At 40.7% G+C, this 27,413-nt stretch overlaps 1 protein-coding gene across 1 annotated transcript in view; it reads right to left on the bottom strand.

The window, feature by feature from the left end:
- POLD3 (DNA polymerase delta 3, accessory subunit) overlaps window positions 1–24,101 on the bottom strand; it is a 43,113-nt gene extending 19,012 nt beyond the window's left edge. Inside the window, exons 1-7 of the mRNA XM_068988716.1 lie at window positions 24,042–24,101; window positions 22,043–22,098; window positions 11,935–12,037; window positions 7,924–7,963; window positions 6,606–6,738; window positions 1,153–1,417; window positions 450–522 (exon numbers count right to left, since the gene is read on the bottom strand). Coding sequence (XP_068844817.1) covers window positions 450–522; window positions 1,153–1,417; window positions 6,606–6,738; window positions 7,924–7,963; window positions 11,935–12,037; window positions 22,043–22,098; window positions 24,042–24,101 — 730 coding nt within the window. The remainder of the gene's footprint in view (window positions 1–449; window positions 523–1,152; window positions 1,418–6,605; window positions 6,739–7,923; window positions 7,964–11,934; window positions 12,038–22,042; window positions 22,099–24,041) is intronic.
- Window positions 24,102–27,413: the final 3,312 nt, after the last annotated feature.

Genomic DNA, 27,413 nt, shown 5'->3' with positions numbered 1-27,413 from the left:
CTGCAAAAATAAGAAAGGCAAAAAATTTGTTTTTGTAGCCCCTTAGGAAACAGAATGGTCATACCAGGCATACTGACAAAGCATCCAAGATATTAACACTACACTGTTTAACCAAGCAACTTCCCTTTTACTTTAATCACTCATTTTCAAGAACCCTATGAAACAAATATTTAACTCTCTTTCCAAGGCAGGAAGTAAAATCAGAAATAAGTAAACTATCCTTCAGGAGATCTGAACCAAACCCAGCTCACCCATAAAATCCACTGTTTCAGTTGGTTATGTTCATCAATACACAGGTTTGTAGACTGCAAATTTATGCCAGGATGTAGGAAAACCACATAGTAGTGTGTTAGGTGGGTAAAAACTGTACAAGGTGGCCTTCACCTCAGATAAAAGGTTATTATATTAACATTCACATATTAGTCAAAGGAACCTAAGAACATGCTTACTCATAGCAGCTTTTCCAAAAAAATTGCTTATGACATTCCCCTTCCCTGGTGCCTTGGGGCCTACCGAAGATGCCTGAAAGCAAAGCAAAAGAAAACACACATGATTTTTTTTCTGTGTTTAGGCTGCTCCTCAAGAAACAGTCAAAAATGTCAATAGTGGAAGACACTGTCATGATCATAGAGCCTCTATATTATCATGCCAAAATGAGTATAGATACTAGGTATAAGAACAAAGCCAGACCACATAGTGTTTGGTATTCATTTCCAAAGCTTAGTTTCTCATAGTTTTTATAAAATTATTATCCATGAATGTGCCTAAACATTTTTTTATTGTATTTAAAAAAACTACTTACTTTGACAGAATTAAAACAGATCAGAGGCAGTATGGTACAAAACGGGGAAAAACCTCCAGAACACTACATTTGTAATCATCATAAATGGAACTGAATTCTGGTTCTACCACTTAACAGCAATATGACATCCAAATTACTTAACAAGATGATCTTTCCCTCACAGAACGGAAAATGAGGATTTAAACAAAGATCAAACTATCGGCCCAAGAATTAAACAATTTACACCAAAGTAGAAAAAACTAGAACTAAATATCAGAACCTTATATAATTAAACTACAACCACTGGAATTATTAAACGCTTCTCTAGTTACCCATTCTGAGCTGTAAAAGCATTTTTATAGAAGGCTTACATTCGTTACTTCTTTAGCCTCTGTTTTGGCTTCCTTACTGGCATCTTGGGCTTTAGAAGCAGCTTTAGAAGCAAACATGCCCATGATCCCTCTGGGCTGCTGGGGACTCTGTCTGGGGACAGGTGGGCCATGACCATTGGTGGTCAACTCATTCCCGGCTTGCGTCTCAGGTGACACCGGAGGATCTGACTGCTCAAACTTTTCAGAAGATGAGAGTTCAGCAGGAGCTCTAGGGACCGCAGCTGCACACTGGATGGCACTAAACCTGAGGACAGAAATGTTACATTAAATTAACTGTCAATATCAAACCTTATTTTCAAACTCTTGCCTCTTCTACACAATACTTTCTAACCCTAATACTATAAAATTAGGAAATTGTAAAACTAAAATGGATTTTAGAAATAAGTTTGTGCAACAAGTATTTGCACACTTGAGAAAGGTGAGTGAAGTCCTAGATTATACATCTTGTTGGTAATAAAACTAAGACTGAAAACAGGTGTCTTCCAGCTGTGTATAATGGACTTTTGGACTCAGAGGGAGAGGGAGAGGGTGGGATGATTTTGGAGAATGGCATTCTATCATGTATACTATCATGTAAGAATTGAATCGCCAGTCCATGTCTGACGCAGGATACAGCATGCTTGGGGTTGGTGCATGGGGATGACCCACTGAGATGTTATGGGGAGGGAGGTGGGAGGGGGGTTCATGTTTGGTAACACATGTAAGAATTAAAGATTTTAAAATTAAAAAAAAAAAAACGAAAAAAATAAAAATAAATAAAAAAAATAAAAAGCAGAGACATCAAAAATAAATAAATAAATAAAATAAAAAATAAAAAAACAGAAAACTTTAATAGTCAAAAAAAAAAAAAGAAAAAAGAAAACAGATGTCTTCTACCAAATTGTACAGGTATTTTTGCTTTTATGAAAAAGCATCCTAATTCAAAATAGTAAGAATATACCAAACAATAAGAAAATATTAGTAATTTCACCAACTTTGGTAAACCAAATGGTTTATTTTTAAAGACTCTCCACCTTATAGGGCTAGATATACCATAAATATTGACTGACTCAAAATTAAAGCTTTAAGTATTAACAAATTTCCTGGCAACTCTCCTGACCAGAATAGATCATGGTTTAGAACACGGAATAAGCTGGGAACAGAGCCACTAGCTCCTGTAACCTGTGGTCCTTTATAGTCATTTGTTAATAATTTATAATAATCTCAACTAATAGCACCAGAGAAGTATGCCCATAGCCAAGTGAAAACTTTGGCACAATTTGCATGCCATATTAAAGGGAACATTCATCTCCTCCTCTGTCATCATTGTAGATGTGCCTGTTTCACAAAAGTCCATAATATAGTGTTCTATGTTGTGAATGGGTAACTGATCCATCCTTCTCAAATGGCTGTACTTAAAGCAAAGTTTTCCAACATTTCCTGACAAAGAACAACATTTTATTTCCCTCAGTCTTTTGCTTACTGAGGATAGGTGAGAGCTCCTTGAGGGTGAGTGTATTATTCATCTTTTGTATTTCAGGTACCTAGTACAAGACCTGGCACATACAAACACAGATTCAAAGACAGATTATTTAAGACAGTGAAAGTGAGTCTTCTGGCTTCTCTCCCTTCTTTAGTGTATCATCTCAACTCGGGATGGGAGAAGATGCAGGTTGAGAAACTACGTGATGATAGCAATTACCTTAGAGATCAACCAGGCACAACTTTGAGATTAACTGGCCCAAGGGGAAACCTGGATAAAATCATTTAATTTTTGAAGTAACTTTAAGGCTCAACAGCCCCCAAGCTAGAGTTCACAGCTCCAGAACCCTTCCACTGATTTATTACAGTCTACACAGGAAAACCTCGCATTAACACAAATACTTAGTGCATCAGAGTTAAGAACAGACGGAAGTCATTTCCTTTCAACCACCATTCTTCCTCTCTGGCCCTGCAACACTGCCATGCACAGGAAAGAGCAATGTTTTAGTTCACTGTCAGCATCTAAAGTTGGCCCCAAGACAACTCTTTCTCCATTTGGTCTACATTTCCACACCTTAGGGTCAGGACCAGAAACTGGCCATGAGGAAGAGACCAAGCTAGACTGGGACCATGTCTGAAGAGAGAAGAACCTGGTCAATCTAAAATTTCAGCTTTCTTCCTGTCATAGCACTTCTTAAAACACATGAAACAATGAGTCAGATCTCAGTTGACCCATAATTCTCAGGACCAAACACAAACTTCTTTATTGGAAATAAATTCTTCACATTTCTTTTTTATTTTTTCTTCACATTTCTACTGAGGATATTTTAAGTATTTAAGTAAAGTTTCATTAAAGTGCCTCCTACTATCACATTTCTACTTGCCATGTGTATTTTAGTGGTCTCTATGCAAATTTAATTTTGGACTTTTGTGTCACTTTTATTCTAGTTTCCTTACTTGCTAGATACAATAGAATTGATTTTTAGAGCTTGACATGCCAAAACTAGATTTTAATACAGATTATTTTTGAAATCTAATAAATTATATAAACATATCAGGGTGTTTATGTTTTCTTATAATCCTTCTCTAAAAGACACCAGACATAAATTACTCTTTAGCAGTATAATTATATTTATCTAACAAATATTTGTATGCCCATTACATTCAAGGTTTTAAACAGAAGAAAAAAAGAGTCAATGTCTACCATTAATTCACTCAACAATTATTTATTTAATAGTTACCAGGCACTGTTTTAGGGATACAGTGGTTAACTAAATAAACAATCCCTATTCTCATGGAACTTACAGAAATTATTTTTGGCAATTCTATATCCACCTGGATATGGACCCAACTGTATCAGTTAATCCACCTCTTCCAGCATCGTCAACCATTTCTTCTTTTTATGGCTCTTTACTAATAATACAACTTCAAGGCATTGTCAACTTTAAAAATGGATACATTTCCCCCACCCTCAAGTCTCAATTCCTCTGTAGCAGGTTATCTCTCTTTTTCCTTTGTTTTACCATCAAATTTCCTAGAAAGTTGTCCCTATTTGCTATCTCACTTCCCTATACCCCCATCTACCCAGGTGACCAGAATCTGGCTGCTCCACTGAAACTGCTCTTACTAAGGCCATCACTTTTCAGTTCCTATTACATTCCACTTCTCAACAAGGTTTGATACTGTCAACTAGTCCCTCCTCCTTGAAATTCTCTTCTTAAGTTTTTAGAACTCCATACACTCGTGATTTTCCTCTTATCTCTGGCTGCTTCCGCTTAGGTCCCTCTTTTTCTGCCCACCCCTTAAAAAATAGCTATTACTTAAATAGTGCTTACTGTGTGCTAAGCACTGTTCTAAGTGCTTTACAAGTATGTATTCACTTAATCCTCTACAACCCTGTTAGTCATTCAGTCGTGTCCAACTCTTTGTGACCCCAGGACTGTAGCCCACCAAGCTCCTCTGTCCATGAATTTCCCAGGCAAAAATACTGAAGAGGACTGCTATTTCTTTCTCCAGGGGATGTTCCCAACCCAGGGATCAAACCCAGGTCTCCTGCATTGCAGGTAGATTATTTCCTATCTGAGCCACCAGGAAAGCCCCTACAACCTTGAGGATGATACTATTATTAGTTTCATTTCAGGAAAATGAAGTAGAAAGGTTAAATAATTTGCCCAAGGTTACACAGATAGTAACTGTGGCTAGAGTTTAAATTTCTGCTCTTCTTTCATCCTATACATTCTCTCTGCATGACTGTATCTACTGCTGTAGCCCAACTAATTACCTATTTTCTCGGATTCCAAAATGTCTATCTTTACCTCCTATTTCTCTCCTTAGCTCTAGACCCCCGTATCTATTGCATTGGGCATCTCTACTTGGACTCCCCATCCGGTACTCAAACTCAACATATCCAAACCCAATTCATCATTTTTCCCTTCTCCCAAAGCTTGCTCCTCCTCATATATTCCCATTCTTAGTGATAGTATCATCACCCACCCAGCAATTCAAACCAGAAACATGGCCATCATCCTTAATGTCATGAAGCAACCCCCATCTCCACCATAACACACTCTCTTGGTCCCTTAACACTACCAAACCATCCAGGTTTTGATGGTATGATTCTTTAACCTAGGTACCTCTCCACTCCCAATACCAACTCTATACTTCAGAGACTATCATCTCTACCCTGAATCACTGCAACATTTCTCCTTCATACTGGCCTGTGTGCAGATTATTTCCTTCAGATCCACTTTCACCATCACAGCCAGAGTGATCCTTCTGTAATACAATTCTGATCACTTCAATCATCTGCTTCAAAATCTTCAGTGGCTCCCCTGTGCAATAAAGCCTAAACTTATCCTAGTAGTCAAAGCATAGTGTCTGACTCCTTGCATCATTATTTCCTGCCCCTCACTCTAGTTTTCAGGTATAGAAAACTACTGGGGTTCTGCATAAGCATCGTGTTTCCTCTCAGCCCTGTCCTTCCTCTCCCACTTCCCTCTGATTGGCTACTTCTACTAGGCCTTTAAGCCTCAACTTAGATGCCATGCTCTTCTACAAGCCATCTCTGTCTTCAGTCTTCACTCCACCCCAACAAAAAAGGCGGGGATGAGTGGCCCCTCAACATCCTCCTACACACTTATCCCTATTGTAGCACTGTCACACTGTCCTTTAACTGCCTCCCATAAGACCATCAGTTCCACAAGCAGGCATCAGGCTACAGTCACTCTACAGTATGTGGCATGTCACACGTACTCATCAGATCTTTGATGAATTAATTCAAATTATCTTGCTTAGTGCATGTCAAAGTAGTAGGTGTTCAATATATGTCTGAGAATCTGCTCTGAACCCTCCATACCACCTCACAAAGTAGGCATTATTATATCCAACTTAAAAATGATGAAACGAAAGCCCAAAAGAGTTTAAGTAACTTGTCCAAAGCCACTGGGCCATTAGCAATGAAGTAAAAACCCCAGCCCATGACCATTAATTTCCAAAACCACGTACATTATAGTCCACCTCCTCCCCATGCTGTGAAGGATACAAAAGATGAGTAAGATCTGATACTAGCTGTGGAAGATCAACTGATTTTGGATGGGAGGTAGAGGGATGTCAAATTAGGAATAGTTTTTTGAAGGACAACATGTCAACTGGTTCTTGAAGGGTGGACAGGAATTAGACAAGCAGAGACTGGGGTAAAGGAGTAATGAGGGGGCACAACAAACAACACTTCTGGTGGCACTGACAGGATAAATACATGAGAAGTAGATTTATGGGGAGTCTACTGGGGTTTGCAATATGGGTTGTGGCTATTTTTCACCTTATGATGTACTAATAAAACCAGGTATGTGTCTTACTGCAAGATAAATGAGGTTTTACTAGACTTGGCGTTCACTCTTAAGAGGCAGCCACTGTGTAAACATCTTACAAAATCAATTCGTAAAGAAGCCCACAAGGAACATTAAGGAGCTCACTTGCTGCAGTTCTGCAAGTTGCTTTTAAGGATGTCATAGTCGGTATTGAACAGAGGCCCACTGTCCTTCAGCATGGCTTTCTGGATGCTGTACACATGTACGCTGGCAGTCACCGCTAGCTTGGACTTCACTGCTACAAGTCAACAGGAAAAGCAGTCTGTTAATACACAAACTTCATAGCATGTGGGGACTTTAACAAGAAACCCTTCTGCATTAACACCATTTGTAATCGGTGGTGGTCCAAAAAAGCTCTAAAAGGCCAAACAGTCATATATACAGTATAGTATCAACTCTTCTGTCTGTGACAAGGACATTATGATGCATAGGTGATGATGAGTCAGTTCTAAGTACAGTACTGTGAGGGTATCACTCATCCAGGGGATACTCAGTAAATATTAATGAATAACTGATGATACTATGATGTTGTTGTTTTTTTATCCAGTCAGGGTAGAATCTTATACTCTAGCATATATACATAGCAACTGAGGAATAAGTAATTTCTACCTGAGAAGTCTTCGATTTTAGTTTATAAAAAGAAACTCTAAAACAATACTACTAATAATCAGGTAAGTCTTCAGAGGGAAATCACAAGAAAAAATTTTAGGCTCCATGACGGAAGGGACCATGCCTCACTTGTTCCAAATCCCTAGTGCCTAGCATAGAGTTTGACATAGAGTAGATACTTACTATGTATCTACTGAATGAATAAATCTACCACTGTGGGAATTCAGAAAGAAAATATTGGACATTTTCACTATATTGAATAGTTCAGTTATTTATAAGAAAACACTCCAGTGGTAAGCATCTTTATACACAAAGTATGACAGTGGGTTTTGTCTTGAGACATCCAAGATCACATGGCTGTTACAAAATTCCTTTGACTTGGGTATTAAAAAAATAGAACAGTAGCATTAACAGTCTTGAAGTGGGTAGACAAATTTAACTTAGAAGTTATACTATGCCATTCTGACTTTATAAAATCATTCTTTAATTTTCTTCCTAAAAATTGCTATGGAATACAACACAATATTTAGGGATCATTGTCTTTTTATAGTTAATGAGGTGTTCCATATGGTATTCATAAGTGTTTTACGTGTCTATCACGAGTTTTGAAATTCTGTGATAAAAGTGCTTTATAAATGTTAGCAGCTACTGGCCTTAAAAATGGTAAGTTAGTGGAGTATCATATTTTAACATGTTTCAGAAACTACTAATAAAAGAATATATGGCTCTCCAGTAAAACAGCTAAATATATATGCAATGTTAATGACACTGATGCCCTAAGAGGAAAAACTTGCTAAATCGCTAAAATACTTACCTTCCAATTTATCTTCTCTCACTACTGCAACCTTGTGGCACTGTAAGGAAATAACACTTCATTAGTATTTAAAGTATTAATAGTGCAACTTGCAGTTTTAAAGTTTCCTTACCAATAATTCAATTGCATTGGGGTGTAAAATTAGAAACATTAGGTTCTTCTGAAAACGTATGTTCCAGACTCATTTTTAACTTGCTTTCTTTAAAACTTCTCAATCAGGTTAAGGAAAGTGAGAGAGTATATGTAAATCAATAACAAAAACAAAAAAACCCAAATTAAAAAAAACAGCATCTCTTACTTGCACTTTGCCTACTGCAAGGAAAAGAGAATTTTCAGTAAGTAACATAAGGAGAATTACTGTATAATCATATGGAACCAGTTAAAAATTGGATCTGTCTCACACCATACAAAAAAAAAATTCTAAATGGATCAGAGATCTAAAAGTAAAGAATTAAACCATATATGCACAAGAAGAAAATATGGGTGAATTCTTCTACAAACTAATATAACCTGAGAATAAAGAAAAGTTTCTTGACTGCAATTCAAAACCCAGAAGTAACTGAAATTATCCATAAAAACTAACAAATCATTTTTGGATAACAAAAAAACAATTTTAAGTAAAAAGACAAATGGTCAAGTGGGAAAAATATCTACAACTTACATCACAAAGGGCTAACATACAGCTTCTAAAACAGAGAAAATAATCAGATTGTAAATAACTCAAATAACTATCAATAAGAGACTGCTGAATAAACTAAGGTATATCCATCAACGTACGATCATGTGGCTATAACGAAGAATGAGAAATATTTCGGGGTCGGCCCATTTAAAAAAAAAAGAAATATTTCTATAACTGCCAGAGTAATGCTCGGGATCACTTACAAACCTTAAACTGCCTTTAGTTATCATATTGTCAGTAAAATTATTGGTTTTGCTTTTCTAAATCTCATGTATCTAGCTAAAGCAAATACATGTTCATTTTAATGTTAGGACAACCAAAGTTTACAACATAAGAAAAAAAGAGTAATATAAAATTAAGTTTTTAAAAAATGTAACTGTAAATTTGAACTGAGAATATTGGTATGTCTTCATAATGCATTTTCTTTAAAAAAAAAAGCATTCTTAAAAATGTCATGTTCTGCAAAATTGTACAATAAAAATTACAGAGCTTATAAGAAAAAGACCATTAGGAGCTAATCACTCAAACTCAAAAGGAGCCCTAAAAACAATAATTGGTACCCTCAGGAGAAAACATGGCAGCTGAGACAGTTTAGTATCTCTAAACGCTGCCTTAGGGGATATTCAGTTCAGTTCAATTCAGTCACTCAGTCATGTTCAACTCTTTGCGACCCCATGAATTGCAGCACGCCAGGCCTCCCTGTCCATCACCAACTCCCAGAGCCTACTCAAACTCTTGTCCATTGAGTCGGTGATGCCATCTAACCATCTCATCCTCCGTCGTTCCCTTTTCCTCCTGCCTTCAATTTTTCCCAACATCAGGGTCTTTTCAAATGAGTCAGCTCTTTGTATCAGGTGGCCAAAGTATTAGAGTTTCAGCTTCAACATCATTCCTTCCAAAGAACACCTAGGACTGATCTCCTTTAGAATAGACTGCTTGGATCTCCTTGCAGTCCACTGAACTCTCAAGAGTCTTCTCCAACACCACAGTTCAAAAGCATCAATTCTTTGGCGCTCAGCCTTCTTCACAGTCCAACTCTCACATCCATACATGACTACTGGAAAAACCATAGCCTTGACTAGATGGACCTTTGTTGGCAAAGTAATGTCTCTGCTTTTTAATATACTGTCTAGGTTGGTCATAACTTTCCTTCCAAGGAGTAAGCATCTAATTTCATGGCTGCAATCACCATCTGCAGTGATTGTGGAGCCCTCCAAAATAAAGTCTCTCACTGTTTCCACTATTTCCCCATCTATTTGCCATGAAGTGATGGGACCAGATGCCATGATCTTAGTTTTCTGAATGTTGAGCTTTAAGCCAACTTTTTCACTCTCCTCGGTAAAGCATCTGCCTGCAGTGCAGAAGACCTGGGTTCAATCCCTGGGTTGGGAAGATCCCCTGGAGAAGGAAATGGCAACCCACTCCAGTACTCTTGCCTGGAAAATTCCATGGACTGAGGAGCCTGGTAGGGGTCCATGGGGTTGCAAAGAGTCAGACACGACTGAGCAACTTCACATTCTTTCTTTCGCTTGCATCAAGAGGCTCTTTAGTTCTTCTTCACTTTCTGCCATAAGGGTGGTATCATCTGCATATCTGAGGTTATGGATATTTCTCCCGGCAATCTTGATTCCAGCTTGTGCTTCATCCACCCCAGTGTTTCTCATGATGTACTCTGCATAGAAGTTAAATAAGCAGGGTAACAATATACAGCCTTGATGCACTCCTTTTCCTATTTGGAACCAGTCTGTTGTTCCATGCCCAGTTCTAACTGTTGCTTCCTGACCTGCATACAGGTTTCTCAAGAGGCAGGTCAGGTGGTCTGGTACTCCCATCTCTTTCAGAATTTTCCAGTTTACTGTGATCCACATAGTCATAGGCTTTGGCATAGTCAATAAAGCAGAAATAGATGTTTTTCTGGAACTCTATTGCTTTTTTGATGATCCAGCAGATGTTGGCAATTTGATCTCTGGTTCCTCTGCCTTTTCTAAAACAAGCTTGAACATATGGAAGTTCATGGTTCATTCACGTATTGCTGAAGCCTGACTTGGAGAATTTTGAGCATTACTTTACTAGCATGTGAGTTGAGTACAATTGTGCCGTAGTCTGAGCATTCTTTGGCATTGCCTTTCTTTGGGATTGGAATGAAAACTGACCTTTTCCAGTCCTGTGGCCACTGGTGAGTTCTCCAAATTTGCTGACATATTGAGTGCAGCACTTTCACAGCATCTTTTAGGATTTGAAATAGCTCAACTGGGATTCCATCACCTCTACTTGCTTTGTTTGTAGTGATGCTTCCTAAGGCCCACTTGACTTCACATTCCAGGATGTCTGGCTCTAGGTGAGTGATCACACCATCGTGATTAACTCGGGCGTGAAGATCTTTTTTGTACAGTTCTTCTGTGTATTCTTGCCACCTCTTCTTAATATCTTCTGCTTCTGTCAGGTCCGAAACATTTCTGTCCTTTATTGAGCCCAACTTTGCATGAGATTTCCCTTGGTATCTCTCATTTTCTTAAAGAGATCTCTAGTCTTTCCCATTCTGTTGTTTTCCTCTATTTCTTTGCATTGATCGTAGTTCTGTTTCTCCTTATAAATCACTAAATTGCCATTCCAGTCTGGAATCTCACATTCTTAAGACTCTATTGATAAAAGACAAATCCAGTAAGTATTTTGATAAATATAGCTTCTGAACTTACAAGTCACAGGAAAAGTCAACAGAGAAGAGGAAAACATGCATCCATGATTCTCTGAGGATCTTGATCCTTGGGCTAAATTCTCTAGGGCTAGTGGTATGGGAGCAAAAGAACCTTCAGGTGAGGTTTAGGAAGTGAGAACCGAAGAGGTGTTCCTCAGTTTGGGGAGGAAGCAAGAAAGAAGGAATTAAGTTCCCAAGAATCAGTCCGGTACAGGAGAAGGAATGGAGTTATTTCAGCAGAGCTTCTGGGGTGAAAGCTCAAATTAAAATCAAGTTCATTTAAAAAATAATTATACTTGCTGAACACCTGTGTGGCTTGACATTTGAACAGGCTGGAAATTAACCACCACTGTCCCCAGTATAGCTTCAAAAGGAAGAAAGAGGAACAGAAACAGTCTGGAATGTCTTGTTGCCTAAGGAAATTGTACAATGATGATAATAGTCTCTGTTTTGATATTACCCAAACTTCTTGAGAGTTTTAGGTTTAGTCTAAAAATTCAAAATAACCACTGTCTTCAAGTAGCTTTTTAAAATTTCCATAATACTGGATCTTGTTGTTTTTGCCCTGTGTTATGTTACATAACACTATTAATAGCTCAAACACATTTAAACTCACTATAAGATTCTGAGAACTTACAGAATGTCCATTCTGAATGAGACTGCCAGACACTAAATAGGTGACATGCAGTTGGGCTCCTGAATTTTCCTTTCGCTTCCTTTCAACGTAATCATAGAGCATCCTGTTACAAACAAAATGCACAAGTAAATCATTAGTAAAAGTTTATCTCACCCACTCTTAATTCATGACTTAAAAGTCAGGTACAGTAAATCTGACAGTCCATCAAACATTATACAGAATATTTTTGCTCTGTTCATGGACAATTAAAAAAAGATGAATGGAACATAGAGGGTGGGGTCAACTTGTATACAGCCAGCACAGTGACCAAACAACTGAAATAAAAGAAATCTAATAATCGGTCAAGTGAGACTGAGCCTGCATTAAAAGAAGTAAAGCCATAAAATGGCTAGAATAATCAATCAAGAATAAGTTCAGTCGCTATCTAGCCATGTGACCCTAGACAAAATAGTTTTTCTAGGCCTGTTTTTATCTTGAGGTATAATTACAGAGGGCTGTATGAGATTGGCAATTCTTTTACCGTGGGATCCATAATCCTTCACCCCTCAATATTTTAAGCAAAATGTGTGTTTTGCAAGGGGAAGGAGGCGGGGAGAGGGTGGAGATAGTTCAAGGTTTTCAACAGATTTGCAAAAGGATTATGCCAAAACATTAAGAACCATCTTGTAGATGATCACAAGGGTCCTGCTCTGAAATTCCAATTTTAGGATCATTCAGAATCAATGTTTCAAAACCACAAAGTAACAGTTTACTCACACTGCCCAGTAATCATTAACCTAAGACTGCCAAACATTCACTATAGAAATAATGTTGCTTTTAGTAACATTCCCTAAATTTGTTTTTATCTTTGTGATCTGATTAACATCAGAAGTTGACTCCCCTCAATAACTTACAGTTTAACATCAAGGAAAGAGACATCATATGTGTTGTTTATTTCAAGAAACATTTACCAAACCTCTATAATATGTCATACTTCTGCCAAGGATGGTGAGAAACGAAAGTTCCAAGAGAAACTCAACCTACACGGAGGACTACTCTCTTAGCTTCCTTGATCTAATGCCTCACTCACCTCCTGCCACTCTTGAATTGGCTCTGCTCTACTTCCTGCACAGACTTGACCTCCTCCTCCTCTGTACTGCTGGGGTTGTCTTCAGTTACCTTTTCACTCTCTATTAGAGTGGCCAATCATCTTGGTTTGCCTGGATCTGAGGTCTTTCCTAACATGGACTTTTAGTGCTAAAACCAACAGGGCACACCAAGGATGACTAGTCACCTTACGACATACTCTCCTTGACACATTTCATTCATCCCCCTGGCTTCATTTACTCCCAACAACATCGTCTGCTCAAACCATCCAAGACAGAAATCTGGGAGTCATTATCCCTCACTTCTCCCAGTATGGTGAGGTGCCAAATCTTGTCAGCTTTACCTCCCAAGTAATCCTTGACTCCCTGCCCTCCAAATCTCTTGACTGGACTATTTCAATTCCAAGTGTCAATGCCTTCCTCACACCCCCTTCCCCTTCACTATCCACATAGTGGCCAAGGTGAAGTTTCAGAAATGCAAATCAAGTCACCTGTCAACAAAACTTAACTGGGTGACTACTTCATGCTCTATGCCTTGGGGACAGAATAGTGAACAAAGCAGTCAAAGTTCTTACCCATTTAGAGTTTGTACTGCAGAAAAGAGAGACAAATAATAAGCAAACAAGAAGTCAGATGGTAGTAAATCTACAGGGAGAAAAAAAGACTAGAAGAATAGTGTCTAAGACGTTTTGCTATTTATATAAGATTAGGGAAGGCCTCATGAACAGAGCCCTGTGGGAAGTTACAGAGCCACCAATGTGGATATCTCAGCGAAGAATGTTCTAGGCAGAAAAAGCAACAAACTCAAAGGTTCTGAGGCAAGAATGTAAGCAAGGTGCAAGGAATAGAAAAGGTGAATGTGCTGAATAAGGAAGAAGGAAAGAAGAGAGCCAAGTGCAAGACATGTAGGGCTTTGTGGCCCATTAGGAAGGAAGTCATTACAAGGTTTAGAGCACAGATAACATGATCTCACTTTTTAGGATTTCTGACTGCTGTGTGGAGAATATACTATTTAGGAGCAAGGAAGGGAAGCAGGAAGACCAGTTACAAAGCTACTGCAGTAATTCAGGCTAGAGATGACAGTGGCTCAGACTAGGGTGGTAGTAATTAGTGGATGAATTCTGGGTACATCTTAAAGGAAGAAACAACAGGATTTGCTGATGGACTGACTGTGAGGTATGAGAGAAACAGAAATCAAGGATGACTGGACTAAGCAACTCAAAGAATGAAGTTGTCATTCACTGAGATGGAGAAAAGCAGAAGGAGGTGATAGTGGGGGTGGGTGGAAAATAATTAGAAATTAAGTTTTCAGTCCAGTTCAGTTCAGTTCAGTCGCTCAGTCGTGTTCGACTCTTTGTGACTTCATGAATTGCAGCACGTCAGGCCTCCCTGTCTATCACCAACTCCCAGAATCCACCCAAACCCATGTCCATCGAGTCAGTGATGCCATACAACCATCTCATCCTCTGTCGTCCCCTTCTCCCCCTGCCCTCAATCTTTCCCAGCATCAAGGTCTTTTCAAATGAGTCAGCTCTTCACATCAGGTGGCCAAAGTATTGGAGTTTCAGCTTCAACATCAGTCCTTCCAATGTTTTGGGGCATGTTAAATCTGAGATGCCCATTAGCCATTAGTGCTGTTGAAAAGGTAGCTGGTTATTCTTATCTGAAGTATTACTCTTTGTTCAAAAGTTTTCAAAAGCGCCCTATCCCCTAAGGAGCCACAGGTCCATCAGTGACGTGTACGACTTTTCTTCTTCTGGCCCCTGTATTTCTCACCATTCTCCCATACTCACACTTTTTTCAGCCTTATGAAACATTCTGAAGTTCTCCTAGCTCTTCTGTATGCCCTGCGTTCTGCCTTCTGCTCAGACCTCATCTACCTAATTCTTCATCAAGACAGCAGCTCAGGTATTATCTCCTATGTGAGGCCTTCCCTAACACTGCTAAGCGAGCAGGGCAGCCTTGCCTTCTAGGTTCTAACAGGAACTGTTCCACATCTGTTATTATAGCACTTACCACACTGTATTCTAATTGTTTATACATCTGCCATCCCCATTAGACTATAAACACCCTGAGGGGGGGAAAAAAAAATCAGCATTTTTGTTGATTTCTTTCTCCTGTTCTCTTTAGTATTTCCTTCCATGCAGCAATTATGTTAGAATAGATGAGGAACACAGAGTCATGAACATTTTGGTTTATTTATGCTAATTAGGACCATACTAGCAGAAGAAACGGTAGGCAGGGACTATACCAAGATACTCTCAGCTTGCTGGCGAAATGCATTGTCTTTTATCAACAACTCATCGTCTTGCTTGCAACAATACAGTCATTGTCCTCTGTGCACCCGTCTCACCAGATCAACCAGTTCTGTTTTACATTAACAGAATGGTCAACACTGCACAAACTCTTTAAAATTTTCTGCATGTCTTTTGAATCTTTAAAACATTTCATCTAATTTGATTATGTCAAACATCTCAGCAACAAAACATGCAAAATATTCTTAAATATGAATGACAAATATGACTTTCTACAAGATACACTTCCTACCCACATGATTAACTATACACCTTCTCACCTCTTCTGATCAGTTCCACACATAATTTTCCCTAAGATATATAAGGAGTATAGTCTATATTATCTTCCCTAATCTAATTCCTTCACAGCATTTTTAGAGCCTGAAATTATCTTAAATCAATGATGGGAAAGACCTTGTCTGTTAAGTTTGCTGTTTTATAACAGAGCCTAGAATAATGCTAAAAATACAGTAAAACCTGAAAAAATATTTCTTTATTGAATCCAGGAAAACAGTAACAACCATGCCCAGTCACTGCCCTCAGTGCCAACAGTGATAATTTAAATGTTCTCACTATAGATAAGAGAAAAAAGGATGCCAGGACATGCTAAGTCTCTGTTTTCTCATGTGTTAAACGAGATTGATAACACCCATTATACTGGATTGTTATAAAGATTACATGAAATAAACATTTGTGAAAATATCTACCATAGTGCCCAGAACTCACTCAACAAATATTCACTGGCACCTATTATGAGCTGGGAAAGATGGAAGGCAAAAGGAAAAGGGTGTGGCAGATGATGAGATGGTTAGATAGCATCACTGACCCAATGGACCTGACCTGAGCAAATTCCGGGAGATGGTAGAGGACAGAGGAGCCTGGTGTGCTGCAGTCCATGGTGATGCAAAGAGTTGGACATGACTTAGTGACTGAACAACAATATTATGAGCCAGGTGTGAAGATACAATGATTGTGGCAGATGTATTTTCCAAAGACGGCTGCCACAACATCTCCCTTTCTGCATGCTCTTCTTCATCCTCCCAAAGACAGGTGGAGTCATCCTCTCCCCTTGAATCTGGGAAGGCTAGAGATTCATTGTAACCAAAAGAATGAAGCAGACACAACACTGCTTGACTTCTGAGGCCAGTAAGAAAAGGCAATCAGCTTCTGCCTTGCACTGGAACGTGGGTTTTTACAGCCATGAATTGCTGGGTAAGAAGCCTCACTACCTGAAAATATGCTCTTAAGAAGCCCAGGCCATATAAACAGGTCATACACAATGACTGGTCAATAGCTCCTGCTGAAGTCCCAGCTGAAAGCCAGCAACAACTGCCAGACATGAGAATAAAGATGCCTACACATGATCAGGCTTCAGTCACTGACACATCTCAGCTGAGGCACCAGACACTATGGAACAGAGACAACCATTCTTATTGCACCTTGCCCAATTTCCAAACCAGAAGAATCTATGAACATAATAAAACGGTTGTTTCAAGTTGCTAAATCTGGGGGCAATTTGTTAGAAAGCAACAGTAACTGGAACAGTGATGACCCTGATAAACATGTTCCCTGCTTTCATGGAGTCTATATTCTAGTGGGAGGAGGGCATACAATAAGTAAGAAAATGTCAGCTGGAAATAAGAATTATGAAATGCTGGAATACTATATATCCACATGCAAAAGAATGAAGTTGGGCCCTTTTCTTATACCATATGCAAAACGATGCCTGAAAAAATAGTTATAATTTATAGGCATACCCCAGAGATATTGTAGGTTCACTTCCAGACCACTGCAATAAACTGAATATCAAAATAAAGCAAAGCAAATAAATTTTTGGTTTCCCAGTGAATATAATAGCTATGTTTACATTATACTGTAGTCTATTAAGGGTGTAACACCATTATGTCTACAAAACAATGTATACACCTTAATTAAAAAATAATTTATTGTGGACTTCCCTGGTGGTCCAGTGGTTAAGAATCTGCCTTGCAATGCAACAGACCCATGCTCGATCCCTTGTAAGGTAAGTAAGATTCCACATGCTGCAGGGTAACTAAGCCTGCGCATCACAACTGGAGAGTCCAAGCGCCACAATGAAAGAGCCCATATGCCACAGGTTAAGACCCAGTGAGGCCAAGTAACTAATTTTCTTTTTAATTTGTTGCTAAAAATGCTAGCCATCCTCTGAGCCTTTAGCAAGTCATAATCTTCTCACTGATGGAGGGTTTGAAACATGATGAGAATTACCAAAATGTGACACAGAGACAAGAAATAGGCGAACGCTACTGGAAAAATGGCACTCATAGACTTGCTCAACTCAGGGTTACCACAAACCTTCAATGTGTAAAAAAAAAGAAAGAAAGAAAAAATGTAGTATCTGCAAAATGCAATAAAGAGGAGTACAATAATATAAGGTATGCCTATACACATTTTAGGGCTTCATTTATAAGTTACCTTGACCCAACATCTAATTTGAAAACTACAGTGTACTCTTACTGTGAGGAAGTATAATAAGAACAAAATATGTACAAATGTTAAAGTGATAATTACTGATTTAAGAGCTAAGACTACAGAACTCTCACAAGAAAACACAAAATTAAATCTTCATGATTTACTTGGGTTAGACTATGCCTTAGATACAATATAAAAAGCACAAGCAAGAGAAGAAAAAAAATTAGACACTATCAAAAATAAGAACTTCTGTGCTTCACAGGACACCATCAACAAAGTGCAAAGACAACCCACAGAATGGGTGAAATCATTATCTGATCAGGACAGTGTTTCTAGAATATGTAGAGGGACGTCCCTGGTAGTCCAATGCCTAAGACTCAGCACTCCCAATGCAGGAGGCCACAGTTCAATCTCATACACAGCAACTAAGAGTTTGCATACCACAACTAGGAGATCGCATGCTGCAACTAAAAACATTCCACGTGACACAACCAAAAAGGATCCCTCACGCTACAACTAAGACTCAGCACAGTCAAATAAATAAACAAATCCAGACTTGACTACATAAAGAACTCTCACAATTCCATAATAGTAAAGACAAAAGAAAAACCCATGGAAAAAAACGGGCAAAGGATCTGAACATGTATTTCTCCAAAGACACGTATGGTCAATGAGCACAGAAAAACATGTGCCATTAGCTAAAACATTAGCCATAACAGAAATGCAAATCAAAAACATAATGATAAAACTTCATACTCACTAGGATGGCTAAAATTAAAAGACAGATGGTAGAAAGAGTTGATAAGAATGTTGAGAAAGTAGAACCTCATACCTTGTTGGTGGGACTGTAAAACAGTATAGTCACTCTGAAAAACAGTTAATCACCTTAGCTCCTCAAAATGTTACATATGACCCAGAAATTCCAATCTTAGGTGTATACTAAGAGAACTGAAAACATATGTCTACACAAAAACTTGTACACAAATGTTCACGGTAGCATTATTCATTAAAGCCCCAAATGTGGAAACAACCCAAATGTCCATCTGTTGATTAATGGACAAATAAAGTGTTGTATATCCATATGTTATGGGTTGATTTGTGTCCCCCAAAAGAGATATGTTGACGTCCTAACCACCAGTACCTCAGCATATGACCCGATTTGGAAACAGGGCCTTTGCAGATGTAATTAGTTAAGACAGTTCATACTGGAGTAGGGTGGGCTCCTCATCTACAACTGTATCCTTAGAAGATGGCTATGTGAAGAGACAGACACACAGGAAGAATGCCAAGTGACTATGAAGGCAGACAGTGGGGTTACACAGCTACAAACCAAGGAATGCAAACCACCAGAAGCTAGGAAGAAGCAAGGAAGGATTTTTCCGTACAAGTTTCAGAAGGAGCATGGCCTGGCCAACATCTTAATTTTGGACTTTAAGCCTCCAGAACTGAGACAATAAATTTCTGTAGTTTCAAGCTGTCCATTTGTAGTATTCTATTATGGCAGCCCTAGAGAATTTACACCATATAGTGGGATATTATTCAACCAAAAAAAGGAATGAAGTACTGACACATGCTTTAACATAGACAAACCTTGGAGATATGCTAAGTGGAGGGAATCAGACACACAAGATTGCTTATTATATGATCCCATTTATATGAAATGTCCAGGATAGGCAAATCTATAGAGAGAAAGTGTGTTAGTGGTTGCCTGATGCTGGGGGGTTGGGGGGCAGGAATGATGAAGGACTGCTAATGGATACAGCATTTCTTTTCTGGGGTGATGAAAATCTTCTCAAATTAACTATAGTGCTGACTGCACAACTCTGTAAATACATTAAAAACCAGTGAGTTGTACCGTCTAAATAGGTGAACCATCCGATACATGAAATATATCTAAAGAAAGCTTTTCAAAAATAATTATGAAAAAAAAATTAACAGAGAGAGAGAGGAATAGAGGATTAGGAAAGAGCTCTTACATGAAGTAATGTGTGAAATTTGAGCTGAACTGTGTACCGTGAGGACAGCTGTGAGAAGAACATTCCAGGCAGAGAGAATGGCACAAATTTCCTTGGGTGAGAACAGGCTTGGCATATCTAAGGAACAGAAAGGTAAATATGGCTAGAATATAAGTGAGGTAGAAAGTGTTATGGGATAAAGTTGGTAGACAGGCAAGGGCTAGAACGTGTGTATTAATTCCATAAAAATTATAGGAAATAAGGGTAGCTACAGTAAAATTCCACCTCCTGAGAAGAGTTGACTCATTGGAAAAGACCCTGATGCTGGGAGGGAGTGGAGGCAGGAGGAGAAGGGGATGACAGAGGATGAGATGGCTGGATGGCATCACTGACTCAATGCACATCAGTTTGGGTGAACTCCAAGAGTTGGTGATGGACAGGGAGGCCTGGCGTGCTGCGATTCATGGGGTCGCAAAGAGTCGGACACGACTGAGCAACTGAACTGAACTGACAGTAAAATTCCAGGCAACTTTATTTCATCTCCAGTCCTCAATATGCACCTTTAATCTCAATAGGCTTATATATTAGTAGTAATAGTTACCTCATTTCATATTTAAACATTCATAACTGTAACAATTACTCTTATGGGTATCCAGTCCTAAAGTTACCTGAACCTGCTAGGTTTGGGCCTGGACTAGTCTTAGCAAGAGCAATCTCAAATAGTCAAAATCAGTATAAACCTAGCCCTGAGCCAAGAGTTTTAAGTCTTGAAGGCATACACATCTCAGTCAAAACTAGGGGACTTCCTTGGTGGTCTAGTGATTAAGAAGCCATCTGCCAATGCAGGGGGCACAGGTTTGATCTCTGGTTTGGGAAGACCCCACATGCTATGGAGCAATTTAGCCTGTATGTCACAGCTACTGAAGCCCTCATGCTCTAGAGCCCTGGCTCCACAACAAGAGAACCCACAGCAGTGAGAAGCCTGTGCACTGCAACCAGAGTAGCTCCCACCTGAGAAAGCCCACGCGCCAGCAATGAGGACCCAACGCAGCCAAAAATAAATGAAACTCCTAGCAGCTCTGTAAACACTTAACTGTTGTGCTGAGGAGCTGAGGAGGGACGTGGACCTCAAATACCTGCTGGGACTGGAGTGGGGGAATGGGGCACGGGTCTAGAAATCAAGCTTCTACCTATACCTTATGTAAGGTAGACCCTCCTCTCAGCTTCAAACTCTCAGCTAGTTTACCTCAGTTTCCTGGGCAGGAGAGCTGGCCCAGGAGCCCCCTGAAGCGGGTGTTCCGGTGTGGCCTAAGTACAAGCACCTGAGAGCGGGTGGACATGTGTATGTACACCAGACAGGGACACGAGGCTGGGGCTTTCCATTACAAATAAAGACTGAATTCCTAGTTGTAAATTTTACTATGAATGTGAGATTTTTCTCCTTGCTTCTGTCATTAAGAATAAAAAAAACCTGTGATCTATCATGAACTCCTAAATCTGTCAAACAGCAAGCCAAATCAACCCATTGTAGAGATCAAGGATTTTTCTAAGACTCACAGAATGTTCCTATGATTCAAGGAATAGGGAAAAATAAGACCACCATCGGGAATAAAGCAAATGAAATAAGTATTTAACTCAGTATATGTGCTCTCAGTCTATTCACCAATTCCTACCCACTGGACATTTGCAGGTGAAGAAATTTTGAAGTGAATCCAAAAGCCTGCCTTTTCCATTTTGGTTCCAAGCTGGACTACAAGTTTCAGCAAGGAAGGTGATAGGGCAAAATTCAAGAAGGGTGATACTCTGTGTCATCCTAAACTCTCCCTTTTTAGTTTCTCTTAAGTGTTCTCCCCTGTCTTATACTGTTATATAGCCTGAGTCAAACACCTGTTGACCTCATTATGGAAGTAGTTCAATAACACCCAGAGACAGGCCTAAGAAGCACATGTGAAAGTGCAAAGAAGATGTCTGAGATAACAGACATAGAAATATGAGATGTAAACAGAACTGGCTAGCCCATTTAATAAGTTTTCTGAAATAACAAAGTGATTAACCAGAAGGCAAGACTACAAATAAATCCAATAAACATATCACCACACATTTGTATACAAGTCCACCCATCTCTTAACTAACAGACAAAAGCAGTAAAAGGCAATAGAAACACTATGCGTTCCCATTTCCCTGGGTGGGGGAAAAGGGGGTGGGGAGCGGAGTTCTAATCAAGAGACTCTCTGTAAAGCTAACAACAAAGTAAAAGAAAACAAACAAACAAAACAAACAAAAAGTTCCAATCTGATAAAAGTTAGTGAAAAATTGTACTTACTGTTTGGCCTGATTAACATGAACCCCTAGTGTATAGCTCAGCCATTTGTATGTCACCTGCAAGAAGGAGTTTAAAAAAAAATTTTATTAGATGACTGCAGAGTGTAGGTCAGCCCAAAGGGCTCCTAAAGATTCTGAGGAGATTACACCTTATAAATTACATTAAATGCCACCCCAGTTTTGCCAAGAACCATCCATCTGGGCAGGTAGGACTCAGACATTTATTTTACAAAGAAGTCAGCATCACAGATTAATGCAAGAATCTAAAAAGGTTGAATATACAAAGAAAAAGCTCTCAATTTCCTTACACTCCCTGTTTCACCCTGGTCCTTCTTTTCACATTTCTGTCCTTTTATGGGGCCACCACCAAACACTATTCTCAAACTCACTCAGAAACTTAAGTTACTTTGGAGTGTACAACTCAGAAACTTCTGAAGAAAGTTGCAGCCACATAAATATTAAAGGGCACAGGTGGTGCAGGGGTCAGGGAATGAGTGAAGTGGATGAATACTCTATCAGAGGTTAGATTGGGAATTACTGGCCTCAAGCTTTGCTCTTCCTTCCATTCTTCTTGAACTGTCATTTGCCACTTCCTTGTAACCTGTCACCCTCCCCTCAAAGCCTTCCGATTCGAAACGCTGAGTTTCCAGTAATTAGAAGACTTAGCACAGGTTGGGCAAAGACAGTGTGATGTAGAGGAAAGCAACAGCAGAACAGACATAGACTGGAAAACTGATTATCCCGTGTGTGTGTGTGTGCCCGTGTGTGTGTGTGTGCCCGTGCGTGCGTGTGTGTTTGTGTGGAAAATTGATTATCATGTGTGTGTGGAAAATTGATTATCCCGTGTGTGTGTGTGTGTGTGTGTGTGTTAGTCTCCCAGTTGTGTCCTACTCTTTGTGACCCCATGGACTATAGCCCAGTAGGCTCCTCTGTCCATGGAATTCTCCAGGCAAAAATACTGGAGTGGTTGCCATTCCCTTCTCCCAGGAGATCTTCCCAACCCAAGGATCAAACCTACATTTCCTGCAGGTGGATTATCCCTTACTAACCACAAGTTAATCTTGCCTGGTGGCTCAGAGGTTAGAGCATCTGCCTCCAGTGCGGGGAGACCCAGGTTCGATCCCTGGTTCCGAAGGATCCCCTGGAGAAGGAAATGGTAACCCAATCCAGTATTCTTGCCTGGAGAATCCCATGGACGGAGAAGCCTGGTAGGCTCCAGTCCGCGGGGTCGCAGAGTTGGACACGACTGAGTGACTTCACCTTCCTTCAATCACAAGTTATTTGGCCCCTCTGCTTCAACTACCTTTTCTAAGGCTACTCCCACCGACCTCTATGTGCTCAGTCACTTCAGTCGTGTCCGACTCTCTGTGACCCCACGGACCATGGCCCGCCAGGCTCCTCTGTCCATGGGATTCTCCAGGCAAGAACACTGGAGTGGGTTGCCATTTCCTTCTCCAGCGATTAAGTATAAAGTGAGTCACTGTAAAAAAGTAAACGCAATAATGTATATCCAAAGCTCACATCCATCGTCTCACTTGATCTTTACATCAACCCTGTAAGGCAGGTCAAGCCTGAATCAATAACAAACTTCGACGAAAACGAAAACAACTGACGGTCAGATTAAACAACCTGTTACTTAACCCGGTCAAAACACAATTTCCTCAACTGTAAACTTGAGACTTCAAACGCCAACCACCTTGCCAGAAACGTGTAGAGACGCCTTAGAAACAACATCAACTAAGGCTCCTCCCTCCCCGCCCGACCTCCGTGGCCATCGGTCTGCGCAGAGCCCAGCACGCCCACCCGAGGAACCTGGATCTGCCGGCGGGGCAGAAGTCCTCCCCGGCGAGTCCCCGCCCTGCCTGGGGCACCAGGAGTGGGGACCGTCTCCACTGAACCAGCCCCATGCGGGAACACGCAGAGGGATCAAGGCCCCTGCCGCCCTCGCTGGGCCCAAACCGCCAGTCGCACGCCCGCATTCCCCAGTCCTAGCTCCTCACGATCTTGTTCTGGTCCGTGACGAACTCGTCTATATTTTCCAGATAAAACTGGTCCGCCATGGTGCCGCGGCGTTCTGCTCCGCCGCAGCTGAGCTCCCCTAGCCACCACAACCGCAGCTCCCGCCGGCGGGAAACGTCTTTTCTCCCTCCCAGGTCCCGGGTCGTTTCCCACGGCAACGAAGGCGACGCGCTACGGCGGCCGCTCGAGGGTCAAACTAGTCTCGGAGGCGGCGCAGGCTGAAGTAGGTGGAGCTAACAGGAGCTGACGGAAGTGAGGAACGAGGGGCGCAGGCGTGGTCTGGAACGGCTGACTGTAGAACTTTAGTGTCAGTCCAGGCTCTGCCAGTTCGTGGCTGACACACTGCAAGACACCTCTCCTCTCTAGGAGTCGCGATCTTTCCACCCGTAAACTGATAAAATAATCTTGCCCTGTCACATATTTAGTCAATGAATATTAATTAGGTACCTAGCCTATTTCCAGCCACTTCCTAGGCACTAGGACACAGCAGTGAACAATAAAGACAGAAATAAATATTAAAAGTCCTGCCAGCTGGGATAAAGTACCGCCTGTTACAATCTCTCAGAATTGAGAAATTAGGGAAAGTTTTCCAGAATGAATGAGAGAGGGGGTGTTTGCTGGGAAGAGAATAGTTTTCATTATAGTTGAAATGTTGGGAGAAAAGGACACGAGGAGAGATGAGAGGAAGGAAGAAGCCAAACTATGCTGTGCCTACAAGGTTTGCGGTAAAGGGCACGTGAACTCTATTCTCAAGAATTGGGGAATTTCAAATAAAATTTCTCCTAACATCAGCTTAAAAAAAAATCCTTCTGTATAAGCTGTGTATTTCAGAACGGCAGCACAGTGAATAATGGAGCTGGCACTAGAGTCAGACCCTGGATTTGAATCCTGGTTTTGATATTCGTTGTGTGAACTTAGGTAAATTGCTTAACCACTGCAAGCTTATTTCTCCATCTGTAAAATGGATATAGTAAAAGCACCCACTTCAAATGTTTGTTGCAACATGCATTCATTCAGGATATAGTTAGCAAAAGCCTAGTAGGGGCCTGGCATTGTTCTGCAGATACAGCTGTGATCAATAACACAGGGAGCCTGTCCAAATGTAGCTTACATTTTCTTGGAGATTTTTGAGTGAGGGATCATAGCAGCTTAAAAATTAATTTCTAGTGTACTAGAAATTGAGAACCCAGTAAACTTGGTTTCCTTTTGAGTCAGGAAAACCCACTAATGAATTAGATGAGTGGAGAATGAGAAAGATGGCAATAAAAATTGCCTAGACTTGGAACCTAAATCTATATGTTAATAGTGATATCTTTGACTGTGAGATATGAAGACTGAGAGAAAGTACAGATGAGAAAATTAAAGAATTTTATTTGGCCAGAGTTATAAACCAGATAACCCTTGTGCCATGCCTGCACACAATGAAATCAACAGTTAGTATCTGTACTTCAGATTGGTGGGCTTCCCCAGTGGCTCAGATGGTAAAGAATCCACCTTCAATGTGGGAGACCTGGGTTCGATCCCTGGGTCAGGAAGATCCCCTGGAGAATGGGATGGCTAACCCACTCTAGTATTCTTGCCAGGAGAATTCCGTGGACAGAGGAGCCTGCTGGGCAGTCCATGGGGTCACAAAGAGTCAGACACAACTGAGCAACTAATACACACACTTAGACTGGTGACACTGGCTTTGCTGGTGGCTCAGATGGTAAAGAATCTGGCTGCAGTGAGAGAGACCCAGGTTCAATCCCTGCGTCGGGAAGATCCCCTGGAGAAAGAAATGGCAACCCACTCCAGTATTCTTATCTGGGAAATCCCACGGACAGAGGAGCCTGGAGGGCTACAGTCATGGGGTTGCAAAGAATTGGACACAACTGAGTGACTAACACTCTGGTGACACTGAGCAGAGGAGTGAAAGAGGCACAAAAGCCAGATTTCAGTGATTCAAGAAGTGAGGAAGAATGAGAAAAGGAACTGAAGATAGAGCGTAGAGACAACTCTGGCTAATTAACTCCGTGAAACAGAGAGGAGAGTGGGGTGAGGATCATGACTTTCACAACAAGTCTGCCTAAGCAACAGGGGTGGGAAGTGGTGGTGGGTATTTGGGAAGGAAGTATGATAGGCCTTCTGGAGTCTTTTCTATGTAGAAGATCCTCACGCAGGCTTGCCTCAGAAACTGCAGGCCTGAATCTGCAGGAGGAGAGCATGTGACACACCCTCAATTCCCATTGAATGGAAATTTTTTCAAAGGCCTTTTTCCCCCTGGATTCCCAGCAGCCAGCATGGACATTGCTGGCAGAGCGTAGGCCCTTAACAAATATTTGTTGACTGATAACTAAATGGCAGAATGAGTAGATGGATGGATGGATGGAACTGAATTAAACATTGTTCTGCTCTATAATCCCTTTTGTTGATTTTCAGAACATTGTTTGTGGAAGGTTTTGTCTTTCCTTTCCATCCACCTCTGAAATGGTTACATAGTCTGTTATAAGGGGGAGCATAATTGATAAGTTAACTGGGGAGATTCAGCTGCCTTCAAAGTCCCAGTGATCAGAAAGAGGGGACAAGGGGTGACCTTTTATGGAAAAAAGTCAGGACCAGGCCCAGATCCTAAACAGGCTTGAGACTTGCAAAGAACACTGCTGCTGGAGACCCCAAAGGGAGGCGCCATGCATTCTTACATGTACAATCTTTATAGACAGGATTTTATCTAGTAAACACTCCATATACTTTGAGTTGACTAATTTGAAGCGTCTTTAGTTCAGTTCAGTTGAGTTGTTCAGTCGTGTCCGACTCTGCAACCCCATGAATCGCAGCACGCCAGGCCTCCCTGTCCATCACCATCTCCCGGAGTTCACTCAAACTTACATCCATCGAGTCGGTGATGCCATCCAGCCATCTCATCCTCTGTCATCTCCTTCTCCTCCTGCCCCCAATCCCTCCCAGCATCAGAGTCTTTTCCAATGAGTCAACTCTTCGCATGAGGTGGCCAAAGTACTGGAGTTTCAGCTTTAGCATCATTCCTTCCAAAGAAATCCCAGGGCTGATCTCCTTCAGAATGGACTGGTTGGATCTCCTTGCAGTCCAAGAGATGCTCAAGAGTCTTCTCCAACACCACAGTTTAAAAGCATCAATTCTTCGGCGCTCAGCTTTCTTCACAGTCCAACTCTCACATCCATACATCAGTTCAGTTCAGTTCAGTTCAGTCACTCAGTTGTGTCCGACTCTTTGCGACCCCATGAATCGCAGCACGCCAGGCCTTCCTGTCCATCACCATCTCCCGGAGTTCACTCAGACTCACGTCCATCGAGTCTGTGATGCCATCCAGCCATCTCATCCTCGGTCATCCCCTTCTT

The sequence above is a fragment of the Capricornis sumatraensis genome, chromosome 16, assembly GCF_032405125.1.
Source record: "Capricornis sumatraensis isolate serow.1 chromosome 16, serow.2, whole genome shotgun sequence".
NCBI classification, from domain to species: Eukaryota; Metazoa; Chordata; class Mammalia; order Artiodactyla; family Bovidae; genus Capricornis; species Capricornis sumatraensis.
Note: the sequence above shows the minus strand (reverse complement) of the source record. Positions and strands in the feature narration are given on the sequence as shown.